Source organism: Polyodon spathula, chromosome 7 (genome assembly GCF_017654505.1).
Source record: "Polyodon spathula isolate WHYD16114869_AA chromosome 7, ASM1765450v1, whole genome shotgun sequence".
NCBI classification, from domain to species: domain Eukaryota; kingdom Metazoa; phylum Chordata; class Actinopteri; order Acipenseriformes; family Polyodontidae; genus Polyodon; species Polyodon spathula.
The window spans coordinates 639,810-666,499 of NC_054540.1; the positions used below are offsets into that span (position 1 = coordinate 639,810).

At 51.1% G+C, this 26,690-nt stretch overlaps 1 protein-coding gene across 2 annotated transcripts in view; it reads right to left on the reverse strand.

Moving 5' to 3' along the window:
* The window catches only part of LOC121317956 (inactive histone-lysine N-methyltransferase 2E-like), a 73,361-nt gene that overhangs the window by 12,488 nt on the left and 34,183 nt on the right, over positions 1-26,690 (reverse strand). For both annotated transcript variants that reach the window (XM_041254049.1, XM_041254048.1), the window contains exons 4-14: positions 25,430-25,662; positions 20,488-20,568; positions 15,490-15,548; positions 15,179-15,351; positions 14,869-14,907; positions 14,160-14,372; positions 11,886-12,016; positions 10,999-11,116; positions 7,691-7,800; positions 6,466-6,718; positions 3,382-3,480 (exon numbers count right to left, since the gene is read on the reverse strand). In XM_041254049.1, coding sequence (XP_041109983.1) covers positions 3,382-3,480; positions 6,466-6,718; positions 7,691-7,800; positions 10,999-11,116; positions 11,886-12,016; positions 14,160-14,372; positions 14,869-14,907; positions 15,179-15,351; positions 15,490-15,548; positions 20,488-20,568; positions 25,430-25,662 — 1,509 coding nt within the window. The remainder of the gene's footprint in view (positions 1-3,381; positions 3,481-6,465; positions 6,719-7,690; positions 7,801-10,998; positions 11,117-11,885; positions 12,017-14,159; positions 14,373-14,868; positions 14,908-15,178; positions 15,352-15,489; positions 15,549-20,487; positions 20,569-25,429; positions 25,663-26,690) is intronic.

Consider the following 26,690-nt stretch of genomic DNA (forward strand, 5'->3'; position numbering starts at 1 on the left):
ACTGCTGTGCAGTCCGAATCTCATTTAGGGAACGAGTCAGACTGTTTCCTATTGAAAAGGAATATGAAGGTAGACAGCTCACTGCTGTGCAGTCCGAATCTCATTTAGGGAACGAGTCAGACTGTTTCCTATTGAAAAGGAATATGAAGGTAGACAGCTCACTGCTGTGCACAGTCCGAATCTCATTTAGGGAACGAGTCAGACTGTTTCCTATTGAAAAGGAATATGAAGGTAGACAGCTCACTGCTGTGCACAGTCCGAATCTCATTTAGGGAACGAGTCAGACTGTTTCCTATTGAAAAGGAATATGAAGGTAGACAGCTCACTGCTGTGCAGTCCGAATCTCATTTAGGGCAGTCCGAATCTCATTTAGGGAACGAGTCAGACCGTTTCCTATTGAAAAGGAATATGAAGGTAGACAGCTCACTGCTGTGCACAGTCCGAATCTCATTTAGGGAACGAGTCAGACTGTTTCCTATTGAAAAGGAATATGAAGGTAGACAGCTCACTGCTGTGCAGTCCGAATCTCATTTAGGGAACGAGTCAGACTGTTTCCTATTGAAAAGGAATATGAAGGTAGACAGCTCACTGCTGTGCAGTCCGAATCTCATTTAGGGAACGAGTCAGGCTGTTTCCTATTGAAAAGGAATATGAAGGTAGACAGCTCACTGCTGTGCAGTCCGAATCTCATTTAGGGAACGAGTCAGGCTGTTTCCTATTGAAAAGGAATATGAAGGTAGACAGCTCACTGCTGTGCACAGTCCGAATCTCATTTAGGGAACGAGTCTGTTTCCTATTGAAAAGGAATATGAAGGTAGACAGCTCACTGCTGTGCAGTCCGAATCTCATTTAGGGAACGAGTCAGACTGTTTCCTATTGAAAAGGAATATGAAGGTAGACAGCTCACTGCTGTGCACAGTCCGAATCTCATTTAGGGAACGAGTCAGACTGTTTCCTATTGAAAAGGAATATGAAGGTAGACAGCTCACTGCTGTGCACAGTCCGAATCTCATTTAGGGAACGAGTCAGACTGTTTCCTATTGAAAAGGAATATGAAGGTAGACAGCTCACTGCTGTGCAGTCCGAATCTCATTTAGGGAACGAGTCAGACTGTTTCCTATTGAAAAGGAATATGAAGGTAGACAGCTCACTGCTGTGCAGTCCGAATCTCATTTAGGGAACGAGTCAGACTGTTTCCTATTGAAAAGGAATATGAAGGTAGACAGCTCACTGCTGTGCACAGTCCGAATCTCATTTAGGGAACGAGTCAGACTGTTTCCTATTGAAAAGGAATATGAAGGTAGACAGCTCACTGCTGTGCAGTCCGAATCTCATTTAGGGAACGAGTCAGACTGTTTCCTATTGAAAAGGAATATGAAGGTAGACAGCTCACTGCTGTGCACAGTCCGAATCTCATTTAGGGAACGAGTCAGACTGTTTCCTATTGAAAAGGAATATGAAGGTAGACAGCTCACTGCTGTGCACAGTCCGAATCTCATTTGTTTTAAAACGTTATCCTACTGTAACCCCCCCCCATAACTTTTTGTAAAAGTGGAAAATGTTTTGTACAGCAGCGGTGGAAGTAAAGCTCCCACTGCTTGGCAGTTTGAGCCAATCCGGTTCCTTTCAGAGCAGGATTAGACACTCCAGCTACACTGTGTCTGTTTAAACTCTTACAAAACGTGCAGTGGCTCAAACTGCTATGCAATGGGAGTCCTACTCCCATCCCTGTTCAGCCTAAAAGAAGTGACAGTAATGAACAAAACAAGGAGAGCTCAGCAACAGTACAGAGAAAGCAAGCTGCTCGGCGCTGCCTGTACAATCCCAGACTAAGAACAGTAACAGCTCTGAACCAAAAACAACAGCAGCAAAGTGAATCACTGCTAAACTCAACAGCAAGACTGCAGACTGGAGTCTGTTCTCTGTCTCTTCTCTACACGATCAGTTCTGTTTCCTATTAGTACAGCACCCCCAATATGGCTTTGAGAGGTGCAGCTCTGCGAGTCCTACAACATCATGTAAAATGAGGGACGGATATCTCTGCACTATACCTCTCCTGTGCTTAAATTTAAAATCATTCTCTAGGGAAGCAGAGCTAAATTCCAGAGTTTAAATAAATCATTAAAATATAGACAAATATCATACACAGTGCCCTCCACAATCCAGGGGTCTACTCAGTGCCCTCCACAATCCAGGGGTCTACTCAGTGCCCTCCACAATCCAGGGGTCTACACAGTGCCCTCCACAATCCAGGGGTCTACTCAGTGCCCTCCACAATCCAGGGGTCTACACAGTGCCCTCCACAATCCAGGGGTCTACAAAGTGCCCTCCACAATCCAGGGGTCTACAAAGTGCCCTCCACAATCCAGGGGTCTACACAGTGCCCTCCACAATCCAGGGGTCTACTCAGTGCCCTCCACAATCCAGGGGTCTACTCAGTGCCCTCCACAATCCAGGGGTCTACACAGTGCCCTCCACAATCCAGGGGTCTACACAGTGCCCTCCACAATCCAGGGGTCTACTCAGTGCCCTCCACAATCCAGGGGTCTACTCAGTGCCCTCCACAATCCAGGGGTCTACACAGTGCCCTCCACAATCCAGGGGTCTACACAGTGCCCTCCACAATCCAGGGGTCTACTCAGTGCCCTCCACAATCCAGGGGTCTACTCAGTGCCCTCCACAATCCAGGGGTCTACTCAGTGCCCTCCACAATCCAGGGGTCTACACAGTGCCCTCCACAATCCAGGGGTCTACTCAGTGCCCTCCACAATCCAGGGGTCTACTCAGTGCCCTCCACAATCCAGGGGTCTACTCAGTGCCCTCCACAATCCAGGGGTCTACTCAGTGCCCTTCACAATCCAGGAGTCTACAAAGGGGTCATGGGCTCATCCTAGAAATGAAGGTCTAGTAAATAATTCATTGAACTGTGTCAAGACAAACCCAAAGCTTCCGTTTCATGTCTGAATCTGTGATTGAAGTACTGGCTATTTCTTGCTGTTAGATGTGCCATGGGCACTCTATTTGCTATGTGAATAATGACTCCTAAAACACAAAGCTCTTCAAAGACTGAGTCAGCGGACAACAAGACAATGCAGGTCAGAGCTGGGGTCAGAGAGCAGCAGCAGTAGAAACAGCAGAGGAGTGGAGACAGCGCTGGCTCAGAAACTAACGTACACACACACAGGCACGCACACACTCGCATGCACACCAAGATTCTGCACAACACTAACCATCTGAGAAGAATCTAAATCAGTACAAACTATTAAGGGGGAAAAAGCAGCAAAACAGCAGCATCTAGTAGAGAAAAAAGAGCGGCGCAGCTATGGCCAGGCCCCCGCACAGCTTGGATTGTTTTGTTTTGAAAACAGCCTGTCGACTTACCATCTTCCTCCTCCTCTCTGCAAGCTGTTCCTCTGACTCCATGTCTACTTCACTGCTAACAGGAGTTTTTTCGTCTACATCGTCAATAATATCTGGCTCCTGCAAGATAGAAATGACCTCTATCATGGCTTGGCTGTTCTAGCTACAGGCTAAAGGGGGACAAGGAGAGAGAGAATAGGCATGGAGGACAGGGTAGGATGGGGGGGGAGAAGCTATAGACACAGACAGTGGAGTGGGGTCTAGTGTGAGCTGGAAAATGGTAGAGGGACCACCTGGGACACTTAACCAGGGACCAGGGACACGGCATGCAGGTCAGGAAGGACTGTGTGCCACTGGCTGACAGGCCGCTCTGTCCATGATAGGGAACAGGAGTCCCAGTGCTCAATAAAAATCAGGGAGGGGGGCCTAATGACAAGTATACAGAGGTAAAAAAAACAAAAAAACAAAAAAAACATTCGTGCTAATCCCAGGCTGAAGGCAACTGGAAATGGATCTGGAGTCTATGAAGCTTTCCAGATTCCCAGCCTGGAATAACCTGACCTGGCTGCTCTGCATCTCGCACACAGACCTGTGCGGTCGCTCAAGGCAGCCTGTACTGTGCTGCACTCTCACCATCAGGCAAGCATCTCAGGACTGCAGATCCAGCAGGCTGGGAAAGCCGCTTTACTGTAGCTTCAGTGCAGCTGTTCACAGAGAGCAATAGTCAGCCTCTGGGTACAGAACAGCTGGGGAAGCCCAGTGCAAAATCAGTTTCTTTCTTCAAACCAAACCAAACCTGCCACAGCTCCCCTGGGTTCAAATCTCTGCTGTTTCCCAACTCAGCAGAAACAAGTAATCCTGAGACAGACTGACCGGAGTGAGGACTGCGTGAGAGGAACTTCTGTTTCCCTGGAACTGGAGCAGGGTTCTGCAGCGGATCACTGACAGTTCAGGGCAACACATCCAAGGGATGGAAAGAGAAACAGTTTCAACAAAGCAGATCGTCCAGCCTGCTCAGTCTCACGAAAGCACACCTTGAGTAGTTAGCTTCCTGACTAGAAGGGAGGAAGGAAGGAAGGGATGACTAGGAGTAAGGAAGAGAGGGAGGGATGATAGGGGGATGACGGAAGGAAAGAGAATCTTACAAACAAGCATGGAGACCAGACAAAGTTAATCCCTGGGTCTGACAGAGAAGCAAAGAAATGAGTACCTGTGGAAACACAAACATGTGATTGCACTGGGCCTTGTGCTACAAACCAATGAAGAGATGAGGGTGGAGAGGAGAGGGAGATGTGAAGGGGATACAGACAGACAGTGAAGAGATGAGGGTGGGGAGGAGAGGGAGGTGTGAAGGGGGATACAGACAGTGAAGAGATGAGGGAGGGGAGGAGAGGGAGGTGTGAAGGGGGATACAGACAGTGAAGAGATGAGGGTGAGGAGGAGAGGGAGGTGTGAAGGGGGATAAAGACAGTGAAGAGTTGAGAGTGGGGAGGACAGGGAGGTGTGAAGGGGATACAGACAGACAGACAGTGAAGAGATGAGGGTGGGGAGGAGAGGGAGGTGTGAAGGGGGATACAGACAGTGAAGAGATGAGGGTGGGGAGGAGAGGGAGGTGTGAAGGGGGATACAGACAGTGAAGAGATGAGGGTGGGGAGGAGAGGGAGGTGTGAAGGGGGATACAGACAGTGAAGAGATGAGGGTGGGGAGGAGAGGGAGGTGTGAAGGGGATACAGACAGACAGTGAAGAGATGAGGGTGGGGAGGAGAGGGAGGTGTGAAGGGGGATACAGACAGTGAAGAGATGAGGGTGGGGAGGAGAGGGAGGTGTGAAGGGGGATACAGACAGTGAAGAGATGAGGGTGGGGAGGAGAGGGAGGTGTGAAGGGGGATACAGACAGTGAAGAGATGAGGGTGGGGAGGAGAGGGAGGTGTGAAGGGGGATACAGACAGTGAAGAGATGAGGGAGGGGAGGAGAGGGAGGTGTGAAGGGGATACAGACAGTGAAGAGATGAGGGTGGGGAGGAGAGGGAGGTGTGAAGGGGGATACAGACAGTGAAGAGATGAGGGTGGGGAGGAGAGGGAGGTGTGAAGGGGGATACAGACAGTGAAGAGATGAGGGTGGGGAGGAGAGGAAGATGTGAAGGGGATACAGACAGACAGACAGTGAAGAGATGAGGGTGGGGAGGAGAGGGAGGTGTGAAGGGGGATACAGACAGTGAAGAGATGAGGGAGGGGAGGAGAGGGAGGTGTGAAGGGGGATACAGACAGTTAAGAGTTGAGAATGGGGAGGACAGGGAGGTGTGAAGGGGATACAGACAGACAGACAGTGTAGAGATGAGGGTGGGGAAGAGAGGGAGGTGTGAAGGGGATACAGACAGACAGTGAAGAGATGAGGGTGAGGAGGAGAGGGAGGTGTGAAGGGGGATAAAGACAGTGAAGAGTTGAGAGTGGGGAGGAGAGGGAGGCGTGAAGGGGGATACAGACAGTGAAGAGTTGAGGGTGGGGAGGAGAGGGAGGTGTGAAGGGGATACAGACAGACAGTGAAGAGATGAGGGAGGGGAGGAGAGGGAGGTGTGAAGGGGGATAGACAGACAGTGAAGAGATGAGGGTGGGGAGGAGAGGGAGGTGTGAAGGGGGATACAGACAGTGAAGAGATGAGGGTGGGGAGGAGAGGGAGGTGTGAAGGGGGATACAGACAGTGAAGAGATGAGGGAGGGGAGGAGAGGGAGGTGTGAAGGGGGATACAGACAGTGAAGAGATGAGGGAGGGGAGGACAGGGAGATGTGAATGGGGATACAGATAGTGAAGAGATGAGGGTGTGGAGGAGAGGGAGGTGTGAAGGGGGATACAGACAGTGAAGAGATGAGGGAGGGGAGGAGAGGGAGGTGTGAAGAGGGATACAGACAGTGAAGAGATGAGGGTGGGGAGGAGAGGGAGGTGTGAAGGGGGATACAGACAGTGAAGAGATGAGGGAGGGGAGGAGAGGGAGGTGTGAAGGGAGATACAGACAGTGAAGAGTTGAGGGTGGGGAGGAGAGGGAGGTGTGAAGGGGGATACAGACAGACAGCTCTCCTTGCCTGTGCCCCTGTGCTCCTCGTCTGTGTACCTGGTTGTTGGAGATGGAGAGACGCAGGGGGGACAGCTTCCTCTGCTTGATGTTGTCCGGCGCTGCCTTGGTCTTCCCGGCCGGCCCCTCTGTGTCCGGAGACACGTCCTGGTTCTGCCCGTCCTTCTCCCTCTTGCCTTTGCGCCGGCGCGTCTCGTAGCCGCTGTTCAGGTTCTCCGTGGGCTCCGTGTTGTGCTTCAGGATCAGGCACTCGGGGCTCCCCTTGAGGCACGCGCAGTCCACCTTGTACTTACTGAGAGGGAGAGCCAAGAACAGGGGCCTTGACTTCATATACAACAAACTCTCTTAAAAAGAGTGGCAAAGACGCTAACGCCATTATCCAGACTGAAAATGAATAAGTTGCAGTACCACCAACAAATAATTGACACTGTCCAACCCCGCCCCCACCCCCCTCGAGTGGAATGAATACTGTGCAAAAATAAAAAAAAGTATGGGGCTCCTGAGTGGCGCTCCGCGTGGAGTGCAGGATGCTCCCTATAGCCTGGACATTGCCGGTTCGAGTCCAGGCTATTCCACTGATGTACATGGACAGCAGCTCCCAGGGGGCGGCGCACATAACTGGCCACGCTGCCCAGAGCTGCACTGTCCTCCGACGCTGTAGCTCTGAGGTGGCTGCATGGTGGGCCTGCAGTGTGTAAGCGGTCGGCTGACGGCACAAGCTTTGGAGGACAGCGTGTGTTGGTCTTCACCACTCCGAGTCAGCGCAGGGGTGCTAGTGGTGAGCTGAGCCTAAAAATAAATCTACTATTCCAAATTGGGAGAAAATGATAAAAAACAATTAGCAACTGCGAAATTTATTTAAAAAAAAAAATAAATAACTAAATAAACAAATAACTGTATGCAAATAGATCAAACATAAATAAATCTAACAAATGAATCTTTTCTAAGCAGGCTTTCACAAATATCAGCTTCAGATTTGCACTGGCAAGGTTAAAGATGGGAGATGCAGAGGTGTGAAGGGGGATACACAGACAGTGAAGAGATGAGGGTGGGGAGGAGGGAGGTGTGAAGGGGGATAGACAGACAGTGAAGAGATGAGGGTGGGGAGGAGAGGGAGGTGTGAAGGGGGATACAGACAGTGAAGAGATGAGGGTGGGGAAGAGAGGGAGGTGTGAAGGGGGATACACAGAAGCACAGTCTTGTTTTCTAAGTACGCATACAGGGACCTTTAAAAGAGGTCTTGGTGGGACCAGGACACACTCACCAGCTGCTGTAGTCGAAGTCGAAGCCGATGCAGATCTCGGATCCCTTGGGAATGTTTCGGATGGAGTAGATGTACAGGTGGAGCATTCCTTCTTCCATAACATGACGCACCTGCGGGCAACACAGGCAATATTCCCACATCACACCTTACTAATGGAATAGGCACATTCGAACTACAACTTATACAGGCGAGTTTAAACAGGACTGAACTGAACCTAGTGTAACTGAACCAAGGGCTGAATGCAGGGCGACGTGACTGAACCAAGGGCTGAATGCAGGGCGACGTGACTGAACCAAAGGCTGAATGCAGGGCGACGTGACTGAACCAAGGGCTGAATGCAGGGCGACGTGACTGAACCAAGGGCTGAATGCAGGGCGACGTGACTGAACCAAGGGCTGAATGCAGGGCGACGTGACTGAACCAAGGGCTGAATGCAGGGCGACGTGACTGAACCAAGGGCTGAATGCAGGGCGACGTGACTGAACCAAGGGCTGAATGCAGGGCGACGTGACTGAACCAAGGGCTGAATGCAGGGCGACGTGACTGAACCAAGGGCTGAATGCAGGGCAACGTGACTGAACCAAGGGCTGAATGCAGGGCGACGTGACTGAACCAAGGGCTGAATGCAGGGCGACGTGACTGAACCAAGAGCTGAATGCAGGGCGACGTGACTGAACCAAGGGCTGAATGCAGGGCGACGTGACTGAACCAAGGGCTGAATGCAGGGCGACGTGACTGAACCAAGGGCTGAATGCAGGGCGACGTGACTGAACCAAGGGCTGAATGCAGGGCGACGTGACTGAACCAAGGGCTGAATGCAGGGCGACGTGACTGAACCTCTAGAGTGAACCAAGGGCTGAATGCAGGGCAATGTAACTGAACCAAGGGCTGAATGCAGGGCAATGTAACTGAACCAAGGGCTGAATGCAGGGCAATGTAACTGAACCTCTAGAGTGAACCAAGAGCTGAATGCAGGGCAATGTGACTGAACTAAGAGTTGAATGCAGGGCAATGTAACTGAACCTCTAGAGTGAACCAAGGGCTGAATGCCGGGCGATGTGACTGAACCAAGAGATGAATGCAGGGCGAAGTGACTCAACCAAGAGCTGAATGCAGGGCGACGTGACTGAACCAAGAGCTGAATGCAGGGTGACGTAACTCAACCAAGGGCTGAATGCAGGGCGACGTGACTGAACCAAGGGCTGAATGCAGGGCGACGTGACTGAACCAAGGGCTGAATGCAGGGCGACGTGACTGAACCAAGGGCTGAATGCAGGGCGACGTGACTGAACCAAGGGCTGAATGCAGGGCGACGTGACTGAACCAAGGGCTGAATGCAGGGCGACGTGACTGAACCAAGGGCTGAATGCAGGGCGACGTGACTGAACCAAGGGCTGAATGCAGGGCGACGTGACTGAACCAAGGGCTGAATGCAGGGCGACGTGACTGAACCAAGGGCTGAATGCAGGGCAATGTGACTGAACCTCTAGAGTGAACCAAGGGCTGAATGCAGGGCAATGTAACTGAACCAAGGGCTGAATGCAGGGCAATGTAACTGAACCAAGGGCTGAATGCAGGGCAATGTAACTGAACCAAGGGCTGAATGCAGGGCAATGTAACTGAACCAAGGGCTGAATGCAGGGCAATGTAACTGAACCTCTAGAGTGAACCAAGAGCTGAATGCAGGGCAATGTGACTGAACTAAGAGTTGAATGCAGGGCAATGTGACTGAACCTCTAGAGTGAACCAAGGGCTGAATGCCGGGCGATGTGACTGAACCAAGGGCTGAATGCAGGGCGACGTGACTGAACCAAGGGCTGAATGCAGGGCGACGTGACTGAACCAAGGGCTGAATGCAGGGCGACGTGACTGAACCAAGGGCTGAATGCAGGGCGACGTGACTGAACCAAGGGCTGAATGCAGGGCGACGTGACTGAACCAAGGGCTGAATGCAGGGCGACGTGACTGAACCAAGGGCTGAATGCAGGGCGACGTGACTGAACCTCTAGAGTGAACCAAGGGCTGAATGCAGGGCAATGTAACTGAACCAAGGGCTGAATGCAGGGCAATGTAACTGAACCAAGGGCTGAATGCAGGGCAATGTAACTGAACCTCTAGAGTGAACCAAGAGCTGAATGCAGGGCAATGTGACTGAACTAAGAGTTGAATGCAGGGCAATGTAACTGAACCTCTAGAGTGAACCAAGGGCTGAATGCCGGGCGACGTGACTGAACCAAGGGCTGAATGCAGGGCGACGTGACTGAACCAAGGGCTGAATGCAGGGTGACGTGACTGAACCAAGGGCTGAATGCAGGGCGACGTGACTGAACCAAGGGCTGAATGCAGGGCGACGTGACTGAACCAAGGGCTGAATGCAGGGCGACGTGACTGAACCAAGGGCTGAATGCAGGGCGACGTGACTGAACCAAGGGCTGAATGCAGGGCGACGTGACTGAACCAAGGGCTGAATGCAGGGCGACGTGACTGAACCAAGGGCTGAATGCAGGGCGACGTGACTGAACCAAGGGCTGAATGCAGGGCGACGTGACTGAACCAAGGGCTGAATGCAGGGCGACGTGACTGAACCAAGGGCTGAATGCAGGGCGACGTGACTGAACCTCTAGAGTGAACCAAGAGCTGAATGCAGGGCAATGTAACTGAACCAAGGGCTGAATGCAGGGCAATGTAACTGAACCAAGGGCTGAATGCAGGGCAATGTAACTGAACCAAGGGCTGAATGCAGGGCAATGTAACTGAACCAAGGGCTGAATGCAGGGCAATGTAACTGAACCTCTAGAGTGAACCAAGAGCTGAATGCAGGGCAATGTGACTGAACTAAGAGTTGAATGCAGGGCAATGTGACTGAACCTCTAGAGTGAACCAAGGGCTGAATGCCGGGCGATGTGACTGAACCAAGGGCTGAATGCAGGGCGACGTGACTGAACCAAGGGCTGAATGCAGGGCGACGTGACTGAACCAAGGGCTGAATGCAGGGCGACGTGACTGAACCAAGGGCTGAATGCAGGGCGACGTGACTGAACCAAGGGCTGAATGCAGGGCGACGTGACTGAACCAAGGGCTGAATGCAGGGCGACGTGACTGAACCAAGGGCTGAATGCAGGGCGACGTGACTGAACCATGAGCTGAATGCAGGGCGACGTGACTGAACCAAGGGCTGAATGCAGGGCGACGTGACTGAACCAAGGGCTGAATGCAGGGCGACGTGACTGAACCAAGGGCTGAATGCAGGGCGATGTGACTGAACCAAGAGCTGAATGCAGGGCGATGTGACTGGCAGCTCAGCTCACCTCAGCGTTGGGAACGCAGGAGCGTCGGATGAACCTGGCTTCATTCCCGAAGGTCCTGGCATCCACACACATTTCCAGCCCATGGAACTTGGAATAGAACAGGACGAAGGGGTACGGCCTGCATGAGAGGGGGGTGGGAGCACAGTGAAAACCCAGCCTGTCTGTCTCTCACTCACTTACACATGTCCCTGCTTAGAGTAAACATCCTCCACATGCAACTTGAATAATAGTTCACACTGTTGCACCCTTCCAGTGTCTAGATTATATATACACAGTGTCTCATACAAGACAGGGCTGGAAATAAGACTCCTACTGCATAGCAGTTTCACCCATTCTAGTTTGATTAGCCACAGTGTACAGGTACCAAGCTCAGGCGTGACTTATTAAACTCATAGTAAAACCAAGAATGAATCAAAGTGTGAAGCAACAGGAGTCTTAGTTCCATCCCTGCAAAGGGGTTTGTTCCTGGTTAAACGTGTTCTTACATCACATGATCAAAGCCGACAATGAGAATGCACCAATACACTTCCTCTGGGTTTTGGGTTCTATCCTTTTTCTGTAATGTGTACATAGAAAAATAAAGATAAAAATTGCAATCAAGACATTCACCCCAGTGCTCGCTCGTCCCACCTCTACTAGTCTTTAGACTTTAACAGATTGATGTGAAGTAACCCAGGAAATACCCCTGTGTGTGCCAGTGCACCAAAATACAGCAGCCCCATGTCTCTGGAACAGCCAGCCTGGATGTTATAAAAAGGACCCTAGCTTGCCATCTTTTAAATGTGCTTGCTATCTATTGGCTAGTGAGAATGTTCTGCCAGCCCTCACACGTCTGCAACGTGAATGTCTCACTGTGTATCTGGTGTATAGACTGACGGAGCACACACCTATTGAAGAAGTAACCGTTGGCTTCGAACTGCTGGCGCAGCATGAACTTCCCCCGGTACTCAATGATCAGGGTGGCGGGGGGGAGGTCTTTGGCAGCCTTCAGGATCTTCTTGTTCTTCTGCACCTGACTCTGAAAGAGAGGAGGCAGGGAGGGGGAGGGGGAGAGGCATTGCAGCAAGAATCAAGCTCTCTGTCTGTCTTGCTCTCTGCTGGTATGAAGACCAGCACACCTAAAGAAGCAGCAGTATTTCAGTGTCTCTGTAAGGGCTTGTATATGATCAGGTGTTTCAGTGTCTCTGTAAGTGCCTGTGTGTGATCAGGTGTTTCAGCGTCTCTGTAAGTGCTTGTATACGATTAGGCGTTTCAGTGTCTCTGTAAGGGCTTGTATATGATCAGGTGTTTCAGTGTCTCTCTAAGTGCCTGTGTGTGATCAGGTGTTTCAGTGTCTCTCTAAGTGCCTGCGTGTGATCAGGTGTTTCAGTGTCTCTAAGTGCCTGTGTGTGATCAGGTGTTTCAGTGTCTCTCTAAGTGCCTGTGTGTGATCAGGTGTTTCAGCGTCTCTGTAAGTGCTTGTATACGATTAGGCGTTTCAGTGTCTCTGTAAGGGCTTGTATATGATCAGGTGTTTCAGTGTCTCTCTAAGTGCCTGTGTGTGATCAGGTGTTTCAGTGTCTCTCTAAGTGCCTGTGTGTGATCAGGTGTTTCAGTGTCTCTCTAAGTGCCTGCGTGTGATCAGGTGTTTCAGTGTCTCTAAGTGCCTGTGTGTGATCAGGTGTTTCAGTGTCTCTCTAAGTGCCTGTGTGTGATCAGGTGTTTCAGCGTCTCTGTAAGGGCTTGTATATGATCAGGTGTTTCAGTGTCTCTCTAAGTGCCTGTGTGTGATCAGGTGTTTCAGTGTCTCTCTAAGTGCCTGTGTGTGATCAGGTGTTTCAGTGTCTCTCTAAGTGCCTGTGTGTGATCAGGTGTTTCAGTGTCTCTCTAAGTGCCTGTGTGTGATCAGGTGTTTCAGTGTCTCTCTAAGTGCCTGTGTGTGATCAGGTGTTTCAGCGTCTCTGTAAGTGCTTGTATACGATTAGGCGTTTCAGTGTCTCTGTAAGGGCTTGTATATGATCAGGTGTTTCAGTGTCTCTCTAAGTGCCTGTGTGTGATCAGGTGTTTCAGTGTCTCTCTAAGTGCCTGTGTGTGATCAGGTGTTTCAGTGTCTCTCTAAGTGCCTGCGTGTGATCAGGTGTTTCAGTGTCTCTCTAAGTGCCTGTGTGTGATCAGGTGTTTCAGTGTCTCTCTAAGTGCCTGTGTGTGATCAGGTGTTTCAGCGTCTCTGTAAGGGCTTGTATATGATCAGGTGTTTCAGTGTCTCTCTAAGTGCCTGTGTGTGATCAGGTGTTTCAGTGTCTCTCTAAGTGCCTGTGTGTGATCAGGTGTTTCAGTGTCTCTCTAAGTGCCTGTGTGTGATCAGGTGTTTCAGTGTCTCTCTAAGTGCCTGTGTGTGATCAGGTGTTTCAGTGTCTCTCTAAGTGCCTGTGTGTGATCAGGTGTTTCAGTGTCTCTCTAAGTGCCTGTGTGTGATCAGGTGTTTCAGTGTCTCTCTAAGTGCCTGTGTGTGATCAGGTGTTTCAGTGTCTCTCTAAGTGCCTGTGTGTGATCAGGTGTTTCAGTGTCTCTGTAAGTGCCTGTGTGTGATCAGGTGTTTCAGTGTCTCTGTAAGTGCTTGTGTGTGATCAGGTGTTTCAGTGTCTCTGTAAGGGCTTGTATATGATCAGGTGTTTCAGTGTCTCTCTAAGTGCCTGTGTGTGATCAGGTGTTTCAGTGTCTCTCTAAGTGCCTGCGTGTGATCAGGTGTTTCAGTGTCTCTAAGTGCCTGTGTGTGATCAGGTGTTTCAGTGTCTCTCTAAGTGCCTGTGTGTGATCAGGTGTTTCAGCGTCTCTGTAAGTGCTTGTATACGATTAGGCGTTTCAGTGTCTCTGTAAGGGCTTGTATATGATCAGGTGTTTCAGTGTCTCTCTAAGTGCCTGTGTGTGATCAGGTGTTTCAGCGTCTCTGTAAGTGCTTGTATACGATTAGGCGTTTCAGTGTCTCTGTAAGGGCTTGTATATGATCAGGTGTTTCAGTGTCTCTGTAAGTGCCTGTGTGTGATCAGGTGTTTCAGTGTCTCTGTAAGTGCCTGTGTGTGATCAGGTGTTTCAGTGTCTCTGTAAGTGCTTGTATACGATTAGGCGTTTCGGTGTCTCTAAGCGTGCGTGCGTACACTGTGTCTCTGTGAGGATGCCTGTACCTCGACTGGTGGCTTGAAGCCGGTGTTGTTGCTGGTGTTGAAGTGGGCTTTGCTGCCATCTTCAGTCTCCCCCAGCCCCAGGGCCAGCAGGCTCTGCACGTCCTCGCTGTACTGGTTACTGCTGGCCTCCTCGTAGCGGTCCATCCACGCCTTGATCTTGTTCTCCCATGTGCAGTTTGGGGGGTCAGCGGGGTCCACCTCCGGGGCGGAGCCCTGAGACGGGGGGAAAGACAGGGTCAGCCACCAAACACTTAGCACACATACTGAGAGAGGAAAGACAGGGTCAACTTTACTAGAGGAAGCCAACGAACACTTAGCAAACATACTGAGAGAGGAAAGACAGGGTCAACTTCACTAGAGTAAGCCAACGAACACTTAGCAAACATACTGAGAGAGGAGAGAGAGGGTCAACTTTACTAGAGAAGCCAACGAACACTTAGCAAACATACTGAGAGAGGAGAGAGAGGGTCAACTTTACTAGAGAAGCCAACGAACACTTAGCAAACATACTGAGAGAGTAAAGACAGGGTCAACTTCACTAGAGTAAGCCAACGAACACTTAGCAAACATACTGAGAGAGGAGAGACAGGCTCAACTTCACTAGAGGAAGCCACCGAACAATTCATGAAAAACATTTCGTCCTACAGTCAAAATCAGTGTTCTAGAAATTCTTCTGTTTTACTGTTGATTTCACGATGCTGGTTATTACCTTGACCCTGGAAGATTTCCGAGATCCTTCCCGGAAGGCCTGAGACACAGAGAAAGTTACAGTGAGCAGCCTGCATGTTTCAGTGCACTGCAGAAATTGAGAGCAGCACAGGATGAAAATAAATGACTGAGTACTAATACCGATAAACAGCAATGAGCGCACACACTTTCAAATATCCCACGGAAACATTTACATTGTTAAGATGCGTATAGCACTGAGGTTCTCCTGGGTAGCTGCCCTGCCAGTCACACACACAGGGAGACAGACAGACACACACGTGCAGGGTGAGCGAGTGATGCAGCCTCCTCACCTTCTTGTTCTTGGCTGCATTCTGCTCCTTGTCGCCGCTCTTCTTGCGCTTTTTGTCGCTGCCCTTGCTGACACGGGCTGCGGTCAGGGTGATGGTGGTGGGCGTGTGCTGGAAGGCAGTGTACAGCTCCATGGGCACCTCGTCCCCGCTCTCAGTCGCACTTGTGTCGCCATCTTTAAGGACACAAACACACACACACAGACACACAAATGCTGCAGTAAGCTGCTCTGTCTTACAAACTCCATTACAGAGGCAGGAAAAGTCCTTTTTTTTTTTTTCCTCAAAGCCGTGCAATTATTGTCTTCACTCACCTGACATATTTTCCCTTTTTCTTGTCTGCAGCAGAATGGCCCTGTCCCTGTCCAAGTTCCTGCAACCAAACAAAGATGGCAATCAGATCTGCATGCAAACCCAGCTTACAGCAGAGCAACTGTGTAGCAGAGCAGGACACAAACAAACAAACAAACAAGCAAGCAGAGCGACTGTGCAGCAGAGCAGGACACAAACAAACAAACAAACAAACAAACAAGCAAGCAGAGCGACTGTGCAGCAGAGCAGGACACAAACAAACAAACAAACAAGCAAGCAGAGCGACTGTGTAGCAGAGCAGGACACAAACAAACAAACAAACAAACAAGCAAGCAGAGCGACTGTGTAGCAGAGCAGGACACAAACAAACAAACAAACAAACAAGCAACGTTCGTCTCGTGTGACACATCGTCTCGTCCCTGTGTTTATTAGTTTGTTTGTTTGTTCGTTTCTCGCTGTGTAGCAGAGCACACACAAACAAACAAACAAACAAACAAGCAAGCAGAGCGACTGTGTAGCAGAGCAGGACACAAACAAACAAACAAACAAGCAAGCAGAGCGACTGTGTAGCAGAGCAGGACACAAACAAACAAACAAACAAACAAGCAAGCAGAGCGACTGTGTAGCAGAGCAGGACACAAATAATCAAACAAACAAACAAGCAGAGCGGCTGTGCAGCAGAGCAGGACACAAACAAACAAACAAACAAGCAAGCAGAGCGACTGTGCAGCAGAGCAGGACACAAACAAACAAACAAGCAGAGCAGGATGCAAACAAACAAGCAGAGCGACTGTAGCAGAGCAGGACACAAACAAACAAACAAGCAAGCAAGCAAGCAGAGAGGCTGTGCAGCAGAGCAGGACACAAACAAACAAACAAACAAGCAAGCAGAGCGACTGTGCAGCAGAGCAGGACACAAACAAACAAACAACGATGCAACAAACGTTTGTTTGTTCGTCTCAGCAGTAGCAGAGCAGGACACAAACAAACAAACAAGCAAGCAGAGAGGCTGTGTAGCAGAGCAGGACACAAACAAACAAACAAACAAACAAGCAGAGCGACTGTGTAGCAGAGCAGGACACAAACAAACAAACAAGCAAGCAAGCAGAGAGGCTGTGTAGCAGAGCAGGACACAAACAAACAAACAAACAAACAAGCAGAGCGACTGTGTAGCAGAGCAGGACACAAACAAACAAACAAACAAACAAGCAGAGCGGCTGTGTAGCAGAGCAGGACATAAATAATCAAACAAACAAACAAGCAGAGCGACTGTGTAGCAGAGCAGGACACAAACAAACAAACAAACAAGCAGAGCGACTGTAGCAGAGCAGGACACAAACAAACAAACAAACAAGCAGAGCAGGATGCAAACAAACAAGCAGAGCGACTGTAGCAGAGCAGGACACAAACAAACAAACAAACAAGCAGAGCAGGATGCAAACAAACAAGCAGAGCGACTGTAGCAGAGCAGGACACAAACAAACAAACAAACAAGCAGAGCAGGATGCAAACAAACAAGCAGAGCGACTGTAGCAGAGCAGGACACAAACAAACAAACAAACAAGCAGAGCAGGATGCAAACAAACAAGCAGAGCAGGACACAAACAAACAAGCAGAGTGACTGTAGCAGAGCAGGACACAAACAAACAAGCAGAGCGACTGTAGCAGAGCAGGACACAAACAAACAAACAAGCAGAGCGACTGTGCAGCAGAGCAGCAAACAAACAAACAAACAAACAAACAAGCAGAGCGACTGTGCAGCAGAGCAGGACACAAACAAGCACAGACAAATACTGACATTGACTTCGTGGAATATTCAAATACTGAGTTCCAGTGTTGACTGCTGACGAGAATGTCATTTTACAATGACATTCAATAATCATAAGATGATTGCATCATTCCAGTTAGCTCCTGTTGCCATTTCAAATAAATGATTCAAGCAGCTATTTTTAAACTTTACTGTACGCGATATTCAGATCTGGCATCAGACAATATTGTACTTATTGTTATTTCTTTATTATGCCCAGGTCTTTAAAGCACCTGTCTCAGATCAAAGGTATTTAACCTACTGTGAAGCCTCCAGAGGTGAAATGATTATTAACTGTAAAGGATCCCCACAATATAAACCAGGCTCCAGCCCCTGGGTGACAATGCAGAAGCTCCCTCGCTATTCTTCTAGCTTGTTTTTGCACAAAAGGCAGAGTTTGTGAAACAGGGGCTGATGAGAGCAGACAACAGGGGGCTTGAAGAACAAGCAGAGAGGTGAGAAACTGAGCCAGACATCCTTCAATGAAAGAGGATTAGAGACACATGGAAGGGGGGTTATTAACAGGAATACAGAGAGAGAGAGAGAGAGAGAGAGACAGAGAGAGAGGGGGGGATGCTATTAATTGTCAGGAGAGACAGATCTAGAGAGAGACAGAGAGAGAGAGGAGAGGAGAGAGAATACATAATACAGATGTCTCTCTCTACTCTCTCCCCCCTAAAGAGAGATAATGTCCCTCTCGCCCTTTAACAGAGAGCGAGAGTGAGAGAGAGGAGAGAGAGAGAGAGAGAGAGGAGATACAGAGAGAGAGAGAGAGAGAGAGAGAGAGAGAGCCCCCTAAAATAATTGTACTTATTCTGTCTCTACTCTCTCTCTCCCCCCTAAATACCCTAAACTTGGAATATACAGAGAGAGAGAGAGAGAGAGAGAGAGAGAGAGAGAGAGAGAGAGAGAGAGAGAGAGACAGAGAGAGAGGGGGGGGAATTACAGAGAGAGAGAGAGAGAGAGAGAGAGAGAGAGAGAGAGTGGGGAATCTCTCTCCCCCTAAATATTGTCCTTTAACAGAGAGAGAGAGAGAGAGAGAGAGAGGAGGGAGGACAGGTAGACACACACACACACACACACACACACACACACACACACACACCACACACACACACACACACACACACACACAGAGGACAGGGCAGGGAGATGCTGTAAGAAAAGCATCAGCACAGGTGTGCAGTGGCTGAAGCACAAACACTCCAGGTGACTCATGAGATATCAACTCCAGTCTTCTGGGAGAAAAGGAAACAGCAGGAGCTCGTTACAGTACTGCCAGGTATCAGCTGTCCTGTCCTAACTGTAAGCACTGCAGCAGCACCCTTTCCAACACCGCAGGACTCATCAAGAGTGCACCCCAATACACACCCACAACACCGCAGGACTCATCAAGAGTGCACCCCAATACACACACACAACACCGCAGGACTCATCAAGAGTGCACCCCAATACACACACACAACACCGCAGGACTCATCAAGAGTGCACCCCAATACACACCCACAACACCGCAGGACTCATCAAGAGTGCACCCCAATACACACCCACAACACCGCAGGACTCATCAAGAGTGCACCCCAATACACACACACAACACCGCGGGACTCATCAAGAGTGCACCCCAATACACACACACAACACCGCGGGACTCATCAAGAGTGCACCCCAATACACACACACAACACCGCAGGACTCATCAAGAGTGCACCCCAATACACACACACAACACCGCGGGACTCATCAAGAGTGCACCCCAATACACACACACAACACCGCGGGACTCATCAAGAGTGCACCCCAATACACACACACAACACCGCGGGACTCATCAAGAGTGCACCCCAATACACACACACAACACCGCAGGACTCATCAAGAGTGCACCCCAATACACACACAACACCGCGGGACTCATCAAGAGTGCACCCCAATACACACACACAACACCGCGGGACTCATCAAGAGTGCACCCCAATACACACACACACAACACCGCAGGACTCATCAAGAGTGCGCCCCAATACACACACACAACACCGCGGGACTCATCAAGAGTGCGCCCCAATACACACACACAACACAGCGGGACTCATCAAGAGTGCGCCCCAATATACACACACAACACAGCGGGACTCATCAAGAGTGCGCCCCAATATACACACACAACACAGCGGGACTCATCAAGAGTGCGCCCCAATATACACACACAACACAGCGGGACTCATCAAGAGTGCGCCCCAATATACACACACAACACAGCGGGACTCATCAAGAGTGCGCCCCAATATACACACACAACACAGCGGGACTCATCAAGAGTGCGCCCCAATACACACACACAACACAGCGGGACTCATCAAGAGTGCGCCCCAATATACACACACAACACAGCGGGACTCAAAGAGTGCACCCCAATATACACACACAACACAGCAGGACTCATCAAGAGTGCGCCCCAATATACACACACAACACAGCGGGACTCATCAAGAGTGCGCCCCAATATACACACACAACACCGCGGGACTCATCAAGAGTGCGCCCCCAATATACACACACAACACAGCGGGACTCATCAAGAGTGCGCCCCAATATACACACACAACACAGCGGGACTCATCAAGAGTGCGCCCCAATATACACACACAACACAGCGGGACTCAAAGAGTGCACCCCAATATACACACACAACACAGCAGGACTCATCAAGAGTGCGCCCCAATATACACACACAACACAGCGGGACTCATCAAGAGTGCGCCCCAATATACACACACAACACCGCGGGACTCATCAAGAGTGCGCCCCCAATATACACACACAACACAGCGGGACTCATCAAGAGTGCGCCCCAATATTCACAACAATAGCTTCAGGGCTTCTTCGGCATACGACACCAGAGCTATTTCACTCACATGATCATCGTCTATCTATTTACAGGTGGAGTTCATTAAAAAATATAACAAATTCAGTAAGCACGTAATTCCCCCTGTTCTACAGCAGCATTCAATTGAACTTCCCCTGCCACTGCAGGGATAATAATTGCGTAGCAGTTTTATCCATTCCTGGTTTTAGTATGGGTTAATAAGACACATCGGCGCTTGCTACATACACACTGTGGCTCGTAGCAAAACCTGGAAACTGTTGTGCTGTATGTTTGATTGAAGTGCTGTCTGCTGGCTGAACTCACCTGGGCTGACAGCGCTCACATAGGTAGGTATCAGGAATGTGTTGCCTGTCGATCCCCATGCAGTCTATGTGCTGCCAGACACTGCAAACAAGATAAACGACATCATGAATGAACATACCAGGGCTGCAGGAATAAAACAATCCCTGGAGACCCAGCTGCGGATTGAGCTGCCGAGCGCGTGGGAGTGCAGAAACAGGTAGAGATTGCTGGGTGGTGTTGACACTGAGCGCGTGGGGGTGCAGAAACAGGTAGAGATTGCTGGGTGGTGTTGACACTGTGAGCGCGTGGGGGTGCAGAAACAGGTAGAGATTGCTGGGTGGTGTTGACACTGTGAGCGCGTGGGGGTGCAGAAACAGGTAGAGATTGCTGGGTGGTGTTGACACTGTGAGCGCGTGGGGGTGCAGAAACAGGTAGAGATTGCTGGGTGGTGTTGACACTGTGAGCGCGTGGGGGTGCAGAAACAGGTAGAGATTGCTGGGTGGTGTTGACACTGTGAGCGCGTGGGGGAGCAGAAACAGGTAGAGATTGCTGGGCGATGTTGACACTGTGAGCGCGTGGGGGAGCAGAAACAGGTAGAGATTGCTGGGGGTGTTGACACTGTGAGCGCGTGGGGGTGCAGAAACAGGTAGAGATTGCTGGGCGATGTTGACACTGTGAGCGCGTGGGGGTGCAGAAACAGGTAGAGATTGCTGGGTGGTGTTGACACTGTGAGCGCGTGGGGGTGCAGAAACAGGTAGAGATTGCTGGGTGGTGTTGACACTGCGCGAGGGCGTGGGGGTGCAGAAACAGGTAGAGATTGCTGGGTGGTGTTGACACTGTGAGCGCGTGGGGGTGCAGAAACAGGTAGAGATTGCTGGGTGGTGTTGACACTGTGAGCGCGTGGGGGAGCAGAAACAGGTAGAGATTGCTGGGTGGTGTTGACACTGTGAGCGCGTGGGGGTGCAGAAACAGGTAGAGATTGCTGGGTGGTGTTGACACTGTGCGAGGGCGTGGGGGTGCAGAAACAGGTAGAGATTGCTGGGTGGTGTTGACACTGTGAGCGCGTGGGGGTGCAGAAACAGGTAGAGATTGCTGGGTGGTGTTGACACTGCGCGAGGGCGTGGGGGTGCAGAAACAGGTAGAGATTGCTGGGGGTGTTGTGAGCGCGTGGGGGTGAAACAGGTAGAGACTGGGTGGTGTTGTGAGCGCGTGGGGGTGCAGAAACAGGTAGAGATTGCTGGGTGGTGTTGACACTGTGAGCGCGTGGGGGTGCAGAAACAGGTAGAGATTGCTGGGTGGTGTTGACACTGTGAGCGCGTGGGGGTGCAGAAACAGGTAGAGATTGCTGGGTGGTGTTGACACTGTGAGCGCGTGGGGGTGCAGAAACAGGTAGAGATTGCTGGGTGGTGTTGACACTGTGAGCGCGTGGGGGTGCAGAAACAGGTAGAGATTGCTGGGTGGTGTTGACACTGCTGGGCGGTGTTGACACTGTGAGCGCGTGGGGGTGCAGAAACAGGTAGAGATTGCTGGGTGGTGTTGACACTGCGCGAGGGCGTGGGGGTGCAGAAACAGGTAGAGATTGCTGGGTGGTGTTGACACTGTGAGCGCGTGGGGGTGCAGAAACAGGTAGAGATTGCTGGGTGGTGTTGACACTGTGAGCGCGTGGGGGTGCAGAAACAGGTAGAGATTGCTGGGTGGTGTTGACACTGTGAGCGCGTGGGGGTGCAGAAACAGGTAGAGATTGCTGGGCGGTGTTGACACTGAGCGCGTGGGGGTGCAGAAACAGGTAGAGATTGCTGGGTGGTGTTGACACTGTGAGCGCGTGGGGGTGCAGAAACAGGTAGAGATTGCTGGGTGGTGTTGACACTGTGAGCGCGTGGGGGTGCAGAAACAGGTAGAGATTGCTGGGTGGTGTTGACACTGCGCGAGGGCGTGGGGGTGCAGAAACAGGTAGAGATTGCTGGGTGGTGTTGACACTGTGAGCGCGTGGGGGTGCAGAAACAGGTAGAGATTGCTGGGTGGTGTTGACACTGTGAGCGCGTGGGGGTGCAGAAACAGGTAGAGATTGCTGGGTGGTGTTGACACTGTGAGCGCGTGGGGGTGCAGAAACAGGTAGAGATTGCTGGGTGGTGTTGACACTGTGAGCGCGTGGGGGTGCAGAAACAGGTAGAGATTGCTGGGTGGTGTTGACACTGTGAGCGCGTGGGGGTGCAGAAACAGGTAGAGATTGCTGGGTGGTGTTGACACTGTGAGCGCGTGGGGGTGCAGAAACAGGTAGAGATTGCTGGGTGGTGTTGACACTGTGAGCGCGTGGGGGTGCAGAAACAGGTAGAGATTGCTGGGTGGTGTTGACACTGTGAGCGCGTGGGGGTGCAGAAACAGGTAGAGATTGCTGGGTGGTGTTGACACTGTGAGCGCGTGGGGGTGCAGAAACAGGTAGAGATTGCTGGGTGGTGTTGACACTGAGCGCGTGGGGGTGCAGAAACAGGTAGAGATTGCTGGGTGGTGTTGACACTGTGAGCGAGTGCTGGGTGGTGTTGACACTGCGCGAGGGCGTGGGGGTGCAGAAACAGGTAGAGATTGCTGGGTGGTGTTGACACTGTGAGCGCGTGGGGGTGCAGAAACAGGTAGAGATTGCTGGGCGGTGTTGACACTGTGAGCGCGTGGGGGTGCAGAAACAGGTAGAGATTGCTGGGCGATGTTGACACTGTGAGCGCGTGGGGGAGCAGAAACAGGTAGAGATTGCTGGGCGATGTTGACACTGTGAGCGCGTGGGGGAGCAGAAACAGGTAGAGATTGCTGGGCGGTGTTGACACTGTGAGCGCGTGGGGGTGCAGAAACAGGTAGAGATTGCTGGGCGATGTTGACACTGTGAGCGCGTGGGGGAGCAGAAACAGGTAGAGATTGCTGGGTGGTGTTGACACTGTGAGCGCGTGGGGGTGCAGAAACAGGTAGAGATTGCTGGGTGGTGTTGACACTGTGAGCGCGTGGGGGTGCAGAAACAGGTAGAGATTGCTGGGTGGTGTTGACACTGTGAGCGCGTGGGGGTGCAGAAACAGGTAGAGATTGCTGGGTGGTGTTGACACTGTGAGCGCGTGGGGGTGCAGAAACAGGTAGAGATTGCTGGGTGGTGTTGACACTGTGAGCGCGTGGGGGTGCAGAAACAGGTAGAGATTGCTGGGTGGTGTTGACACTGTGAGCGCGTGGGGGTGCAGAAACAGGTAGAGATTGCTGGGTGGTGTTGACACTGTGAGCGCGTGGGGGTGCAGAAACAGGTAGAGATTGCTGGGTGGTGTTGACACTGTGAGCGCGTGGGGGTGCAGAAACAGGTAGAGATTGCTGGGTGGTGTTGACACTGTGAGCGCGTGGGGGTGCAGAAACAGGTAGAGATTGCTGGGTGGTGTTGACACTGTGAGCGCGTGGGGGTGCAGAAACAGGTAGAGATTGCTGGGCGGTGTTGACACTGTGAGCGCGTGGGGGTGCAGAAACAGGTAGAGATTGCTGGGTGGTGTTGACACTAGAGCGCGACACTGGGGCGTGGGGGTGCAGAAACAGGTAGAGATTGCTGGGTGGTGTTGACACTGTGAGCGCGTGGGGGTGCAGAAACAGGTAGAGATTGCTGGGTGGTGTTGACACTGTGAGCGCGTGGGGGTGCAGAAACAGGTAGAGATTGCTGGGTGGTGTTGACACTGTGAGCGCGTGGGGGTGCAGAAACAGGTAGAGATTGCTGGGTGGTGTTGACACTGTGAGCGCGTGGGGGTGCAGAAACAGGTAGAGATTGCTGGGTGGTGTTGACACTGTGAGCGCGTGGGGGTGCAGAAACAGGTAGAGATTGCTGGGTGGTGTTGACACTGTGAGCGCGTGGGGGTGCAGAAACAGGTAGAGATTGCTGGGTGGTGTTGACACTGTGAGCGCGTGGGGGTGCAGAAACAGGTAGAGATTGCTGGGTGGTGTTGACACTGTGAGCGCGTGGGGGTGCAGAAACAGGTAGAGATTGCTGGGTGGTGTTGACACTGTGAGCGCGTGGGGGTGCAGAAACAGGTAGAGATTGCTGGGTGGTGTTGACACTGTGAGCGCGTGGGGGTGCAGAAACAGGTAGAGATTGCTGGGTGGTGTTGACACTGTGAGCGCGTGGGGGAGCAGAAACAGGTAGAGATTGCTGGGTGGTGTTGACACTGTGAGCGCGTGGGGGTGCAGAAACAGGTAGAGATTGCTGGGTGGTGTTGACACTGTGAGCGCGTGGGGGTGCAGAAACAGGTAGAGATTGCTGGGTGGTGTTGACACTGTGAGCGCGTGGGGGTGCAGAAACAGGTAGAGATTGCTGGGCGGTGTTGACACTGTGAGCAAAATAGGCAAACAATTTATAAAAGCGGAACAAGTACAGAGCGCATCAGGGCTCGGGAAACTCCAACACTTTGACTCAGCCTACAGGGTTACCAGGTTATGACTCAGATCCTGACTGACTTTTTCCGCTATTGGCTGTTGCACAGAGTGACTCACTGGGGCAAGCATCTCCTGTTTGTGGCCATTGATAAGTTTCCTTACACTATGGGCTATATTTCAGCATGTCCCCTCTATGTGTGTGAATCTCTGCATGTGTGTTTGTGTGAATCTTTGCGTGTTTGCGTGAATCTCTGCGTGTGCATTTGTGTCTGTGTGTGTGTGTTAATCTCTCTGCGTGTGTATGTGTGAATTTGTGTGTGTGTGTGAATCTTTGCATGTGTATATCTGTGTGTGTTTGTGTTTTAATCTGCGTGTGCATCTCTGTGTGTATCTGTGTGTGCGTATCTGCGTGTGTGTGTAAATCTCTCTGCGTGTGTGAGAATCAGCGTGTAAATCTCTGCGTGTGTGTATCTCTATGTGTGCGTATCTCTGCGCATGTGTGTATGCGTGTATGTATCTCTGCACATATGCGTGTGAGTGTGTGTGTGTGTGTGTGTGAATCTCTGCATGAGTGAGTTACCTGCACTTGTCACAGCAGATCATGTATCCATCATCGTGTGTGAAGCCGCAGATGCAGCGGGTGACGTCAGTCCCGTAGCTGCCGTCCTCAGAGGTGCTGATGGTGGTGGCACTGGAGGTCTCATCGAAGTGTGCCGCGCTGGAGAAGAGGCTTGCGTCGTTCTTACTGATCAGAACTGCCGGCTGGGGTGAGGCGGGGGGCGTCGGCGGGGGGCGAGCACCATAGTTGTGGTCCTGGTGAACGGGGGCGGGGGGGGGCAGGCATGTTAATATAAACCAGCAACTGAACATAGGAATCAGATTCTAATTCACTACCAGGTCAATGCAGCTGCAGCTCTAACCAATGCTGCAGCGCTATGGAAACAAGCCCCACCATCCCCAACCACTTTCCAGCTGATCTGGACACTGACTCCTGGTCCAGAGATCACTGGCACTCCTTTTAAGGGCTGCTGCTGAGCCTTTTAGGCTGTCTGTGATAAAGAAAAATCCACCAGTGGGTGGGGGCTTCCACGCTCTCCAACACAACACTGAGAGAGAGCATAAGCGAGAAAGAGACAGACAGAGACAGAGAGAGAGAGAGCGCGAGAGATCAAGAGCAGGAGTGAGCGTGAGAGAGCAAGACAGCGAGAGAGACAGACAGGGAAACTGCAAGTTTCACAGGACACAAGCAACATTTCTCTGAAGCTGTACCATCTTCATCACAAACTTTTCTATACAGCATCTCCTGAGATAGAGGTAGAGTCTGGAGCCTGTCAGTGCAGCAGCAGGGCAGTATGAAAGCACAGAGGTCCGTCTGGTTAGATTTTACCTTCTTCATTAACATCACCAGGCTTCTTAAAGGGGAGACTTTAGTTTACATCCCTTGTCAGGCTGCAGAGTTAATTTCTCTTTTTTGGGGGGGGTTTTCTCAAATGAAAATTACAAATAATTTCAGACGAATCCTGAACCGGACGAGGGAAGCATGCACGTTTCACTCCACATGTATCCACTTAGTATCCATCCTGCCATGCCATGGGTTGACACAACTGTCTAATAGCCTGAGCTGTGACAGTGCTGGCAGCACTGAGCTCAGGAAACTGAGCAGGGAAAGCAGCAGAACAGGAGACACGTCTCCAGAGTACAATCATTCAAAATCAAATAATAAATCAGGAGGGCTATACAGAAGAGAACAAACAGTCTTATCCCACAGGCTCTTTTTCTTGCTTGCTGGGGGAGTTCATTCTGCATTTAAATCTGCTGTAGCAGAGGTTTTGGGGCAACCA